This window comes from Cryptomeria japonica, chromosome 5, assembly GCF_030272615.1.
Source record: "Cryptomeria japonica chromosome 5, Sugi_1.0, whole genome shotgun sequence".
Lineage (NCBI taxonomy): Eukaryota > Viridiplantae > Streptophyta > Pinopsida > Cupressales > Cupressaceae > Cryptomeria > Cryptomeria japonica.
Genome location: NC_081409.1, coordinates 94,631,308 through 94,637,307, shown reverse-complemented (window position 1 = coordinate 94,637,307; position 6,000 = coordinate 94,631,308). Strand labels below are relative to the sequence as shown.

Here is a 6,000-nt window from a genome sequence, read left to right as displayed (position 1 = left end):
AAAAAGTGTAGAGCTATTGGGAGCTTCCAAAGTTTATAAAGGAACAATTTATTTTATTTTATTTTATTCAATAAAGTGAAGAGGTCTTGCACCTTTCTTTTTTTCCCTGTGCTGGTCTTATTCTATAGGGTTAATGTGTATGCTGGTTGATGAAACTAATTCACCTAAATTCAACTCTTTGTATTATTACAAGTGGGTATTTAAAATCCTACAACATTTCATTAAAGGAAACAATATATTATTATTTATCTACATAGGGTTATCTTAAGATAACATAAATGTTTCATCCAATAACTGATTTCTATGTATGTACTCCATAATAATAGAAGAGACTTCTATGTATGCACCCCATAATAATAGAAGAGAGACTTTGTTTCACATGCTACATTCTAATCAATTTGTGATAGCAAATTATGGTTTCTATGTACGTACCCCGTAATAATAGAAGAGAGACTTGGTTTCATATGCTACATCTAATCGATTTGTGATAGAAAACTTTAGAGATTTCTATGTATGTACCCCATAATAATAGAAGAGAACTTGGTCTCATGCTACATCTAATCAATTTGTGATAGAATATCATATTTTCAAATTACAACGCTGCTTTGGAAGCACTGAACTCTTCATTTTCTTATCGGATCAATTAAGAGACGACTTAAATGCAACCGAGAGTTGTACTGTATTGATACTCGTTGAGGTAGATAACTGTATGCCCTCCACCCCTACAGATGAATCTAGTATACTTTTTAGCTTCGGTAGCAATCTTCAAGACCCTAAATCATTAGCTTATTTTTGTTGAACATACTTATAACCAATCTTGGCGGGCTTATTCACAATACTCAAATATCTCTCCAGCTCTGCCACGGCCACTAAAAATTTGTTTGTTTCTGATCTTCCCTCTATTAGCTCGTATTTTGATCCCACGTATTGGAGAGGATGCTGTTCTAATTTAATGATGAGAAGTTCGTATATAGTTCAACATGTGAATATAAACAAGTAGTAGTCGGAGAAAACTAAGACCACCTATCACATCAATATCATATTCTTTGAAGCAATAAGCAGATAGGAAAATATCATTCTTATATCTAGCATGGTTCTTTATTCAAGGATATCAGTGGGCACATTCTATGGCTTGAGATGTCAGCAGACTTTATTCAGACCAATAATGGAAGTGAACATTTGAAAACGAGAACCAGTTTTGTATAACGAATGGACTGGAAGAATACACTTCTCTGATGTGATAAGTGTCTCCAATTCAGTTAATATTGCTAAAATCGACACAATATTTTCCAGATTGATCATACTTCAAGATTGTCTGGTCAATCTTTTTGATAGCAAAGCCTCTGATCCGAATTTCCTCTGGCAAAGAATTGTCTTTGTAGTTAACAGGTTCAAATATCCATCCATCATTCTTCACACGAGCTGACAGCTTAACCTGAAACAGAATACATGGTTAAACTAGGTCTTCTGTGACAATCTTCTGTATTTGGCATGGCGAAATTAACATTACCTGAAAAACCATCTGATAATTTACTAATAGTATTTAAGAAGATGATAAAATGATTTGACAAAATGATCCACTAACATGCTTACCTCAGAATTGTCAACACTATATACTAGGAGCGCTCCATCAAGGAGGAGGCTTTCGATGTAAATATTAGCACCATTAATAACAAAGGTTGATTTCTGTGAAATTTGACAACTGCCAGACAGTTTTTGCTTCAGTTCTGAAAATGTCATAGCCCACTTTGGACTCCATACAATCCGTGGCCACACTTCAACTTCTTGCCCATTAAAAATTCCAATCCTAGGATCTTCTACTTTAACACCTACCTGAAATTCATATATGCCAAGTCCAAATGTTAAATAAGATAGCATCCTCCATTTAAACAAGCTTTTAGGCCAAAATTGTTGATTCAGTCTAAGAATCTCATTAACAGTTCCATATATTTGAATTGAGAGTTATTTATCAGCACACAAAAAAATCCACTTGAAAGTAAAATAACTGAGAGACATGAAATAGGCTTATGAATTTCTTTAAAATTCACAAATTATGATAAATGGAGCTGCTTTTCATTTTAAATTTTTTCACAGAGCTCCAAATAATTCTGAACAGAAATCAGGCAAAGCATGCAAAATAACCCATGATTTCTGATTAGTTATGCCTACACATAACTCCAGTGCAAAAGGATATTTTTTCCTGCAGTAAACCGTTGTTTTAATGAAAGTGCTCTATATCATTCTTGGGGATCGTGGTTTGATAATATACTATCTGTTGGTATATTAGGGTTCGATTATTAGAAATACATTTAAAAACAATTTCAATGATCGATTGTGCTACACAAGAAGGAAAATGTAGTCGCAGTGTAAATGGATTGATATCTCTTGTGGCCAGCCATGTCAACATAAATTAAAATCAAGAGTTGCAATGCAACATGACTATTAAAGAAGCATTGTTCAAGCATATAATTGTCTAGCGAGATGCTTCTACTTTGTGTTAAAAAATTATTGTCATTGATGTCAAAGGTCAAACAAGGGCAATGTCACAAGAGAATATAAATTAAAATCAAGAGTTGCAATGCAACATGACTATTAAAGAAGCATTGTTCAAGCATATAATTGTCTAGCGAGATGCTTCTACTTTGTGTTAAAAAATTATTGTCATTGATGTCAAAGGTCAAACAAGGGCAATGTCACAAGAGAATTGATAGAGTTTGGTGCCAATTATAGGTAAATTTGTTTTGCAAGAATCAGATCTGTCTTGGTGTTCAAATAGGAATTATTAATTCAAAATTAAATTGAATAAATAAGTTTTTATTCTTTTCTAGAGTGACCTTGCATGGAGATTCGCCCCTTCCAAAGTTTTCAATTAAATTAAAACTCTTTGATGTTATTGGGGCAGATCCCTTTTTTATTTGGGTGCCCAATTTGGAAGTTAAATTAAATCTGCTTTGGGCTGACCCTACCGTGTGCCCAAGTTTTTGTTAAGAAGGTTTTAAAATAAATCTACAGGTGGCCGACCTTTTTTGAAGAGGTGCATCATTTGGATAAAGAGGTGCAAAATCAAGTATAAATAAAAGATAACTTAGGGTGCATTGCATCAAGCAATTAAATGATTGTCTTTCCATTTATAGCAGAGTAAAAGAGCAAATCAAAATCAGAATCAAGAGCAGATCTATATCAGATTTAAGGGCAGAACTAAAAGAATTAAATCAGACCTTAGAAACAGATCAAAGGAGCATATATAAGCAGATTTTAAGGTGGATTGTTGCAGATCTATGAGCAGAGATTTTTGAAGATCATAATCAAATTTAAAGAAGCAATTACTGAGCAGATTTGTGGAGGATTAGATCTAATTTAAAAAGAATATCAGACACTTAACACTTTATATTTGCAGGTTGGTTCCTCATTTTTAAAGAGATTGGTATCTCTTGGTGAGTTGGTGCTCAGTTGTGGGGATTGGTGTTTTGAGTGAGTTGGTGCCTACGAATCAAAAGGGGATTGGTGTCTCCTGTGGGTTGGTGCCTACAAAGATTGTATGAAGTTTCTAATACAAGAGCAATATTTTGTCGTGGTTTTCTCCCACAAGGGTTTCCACATAAATTGTGTGTTCTTGTTGTGTTCCTACTTGCTAGATCTTGCATTTGTGGTTGATTATGTTTTTAAGTATTGTCATTGTGATTAATTATTTTTGAAGTTAGAAATATGTGATTATTCTAATTCACCTCCCAGTGTCAGTATAATTGTGTGCTCTTCACTTTGCTGGTTGATAAATTTGTTATCTTTGCCTTATTTGGAAGGACAATGCCGGACAAATGCGAATTTTGATAATAAATGAAGTCAACAATGAGAGTGAATGATTACTATAAAATTTGAGAACTATAAACATATCAATTTTGATAGGGAAAATGAAAAAAAATAAACTGATATTGATTGTGGCTTTTAAAACTTTGGGAAGAAGATAAGATTCTTTTTTCCAGTCACTTGAACATAGAAATACTTTTCAGCTATAAAATGAACACAAATTTTTACACCAATAGATAGTGATTCCTTTTATAATCAATTGTTCCTATCCTAAAAAGGAAGTTTTGTGTGGTCTCACACATACCTTCCTAAGAATTTTGGAATGTGCTCTATAAATGGCCATCTCTCCACTCGTCCCACTATGATAAGGATTACCCTTTGGTACCTGCCTCAGAAACCATTTATATTCAGTATTACAATTTATCAGAAGATTCCAAATATGAAACATATGATATTAACAATTTTACAAATAACCCCATGCAAACATCGTCCTAATCTTCTCAAGCGTGTTTCAAAGGATTGAGGTGGAAAATGAGACAAAAGTACACCGATGAAGATAGGTCATTGTTGATTGGGCCCACTGTGCTATATCAGAAACACACATTTTCAAGCTAGTAAAAATACAAGTATTATTTGAGTCTCCAGCTTCAATGAAGACGTAATTAAGATGTCCACAAGTGTGTTTGATGGAGAAATAATTACAACTGGTGTCTAAAAGTGATCAACGTATGCAAGTGGAACTTTGCAAGTGCATATTGTTACCAAACAAAGTATTACGGAAATGTTAACCCTGGGATCTAAAAAATTAGTATCTGAAAAAATAATTTACACTAAAACAAGTAAACATAACTAGCTAGATGGATTACCTGTAAATATGAAGGGGGTAAACCAAGACACTAATACCCTACCTTCTGTATATATTGCATACGTGTTATAAGGTTTAGTATTTTGAGAACAATCCAAAGTGCTCAAGTGGAAGGTGCTACTACATGCTGGACCTGGAAGGCAGAAGTAAGACCTGGAACTAGCTGTCACATCAGTTGTCGTCATTGTGTTCTCAATTATCTTACTTTCTGAAGACCTGAATTCGTTTTAAACTCCCAACAAAATGTTGCAAATTTTATCAGCTTGTACTTCTGTCTTATCTCATCTTTGGTTCCTCTTTGGCCGGTACCTCTAAGTTTTTTTAAACCAAGTATCCAGTTAGGGTTCATGTATGTAGGTTTGGCAAAAGAAAATGGGACTGGTCTTGTTTTTTATGTACATATAAAAATTTTAAATATATAAATACTTGCATCCTAAACAGGAATTAACTTCATATACCACATTCCATTCAAATAATAATCAAACCACCATGAAAAACAAAAATACTCCTTCAATGTCAATTTGTCAAACTCAAATGTCATGATAGATAGTCATTGTTCAATATTAAAAAAACAAAATCAGCAATAAGCATCATATGAGTCTTCACAAATTCTTAGAAGTGCTTAGGGTTTAAAGGACACGCATTCCAACATCTCCTCATTCAATAGGCTACTTGTGGAGGTCAAATGTCCAAATAGCATCTTGACTTGAAGAAAGCTACAATGCAGCCACCTACCTTCTCCTCTTTGCAACTTGCAGATATTTGAAGCCTTCCAACAAATGAGAGGTTTTGTATTTTTTCTCTGTTGTTATTTGACTTATGATCCCCATATTAAAGTTTTTTTTCGTGTTCTATACTTTTTTGGAACACCTAGTACCTTGTCCTTATGTCACTATATGCAAAGACTAAATGGATTGCGTGCACAATATTGAAATTTGCACCTGATCTAGACAACAACACTTAAACTGAATATCGACATTCCCACTAAATGACAAGCCCTACACTAACGTCCTAGCCAAAGAGTTTCTCAGGTCATTTTTCGAGTTCTTTGTCTACTCTTTCTATTTTTGAATTTTGTTTTTCAATTCCACATTACGATATTTAATTATTCGCATTATCCTTACCCAACTCTCTCTCTTTCTTGTTTAACATTAATTAAGAAAGGAAAACTTCTAGACAAAATTAGATAGTTTTCTATTAGCAAAGCAATGATTGGAAAAAGAAAAACATAGAAAATCTCTTTCTTAGTTGTGTGTAGTGTTATATGATTAGTTGAAACCTTACGCAAACTTAGGTAAAATCAACTTTTCACCTCAAACACAATCTTTCCT

General features: G+C 33.5%; 1 protein-coding gene across 3 annotated transcripts in view; it reads right to left on the bottom strand.

Annotated features, from left to right (window-relative positions):
• Positions 1 to 526: 526 nt before the first annotated feature.
• Positions 527 to 6,000, bottom strand: part of LOC131065414 (UDP-sugar pyrophosphorylase 1) — a 153,112-nt gene continuing 147,638 nt past the window's right edge. For all 3 annotated transcript variants that reach the window (XM_059221272.1, XM_057999914.2, XM_057999916.2), the window contains 3 exons: positions 4,109 to 4,189; positions 1,594 to 1,833; positions 527 to 1,435 (listed from right to left, as the gene is read on the bottom strand). In XM_059221272.1, the coding sequence (XP_059077255.1) occupies positions 1,256 to 1,435; positions 1,594 to 1,833; positions 4,109 to 4,189 (501 nt within the window). In that variant the 3' untranslated portion in view covers positions 527 to 1,255. The remainder of the gene's footprint in view (positions 1,436 to 1,593; positions 1,834 to 4,108; positions 4,190 to 6,000) is intronic.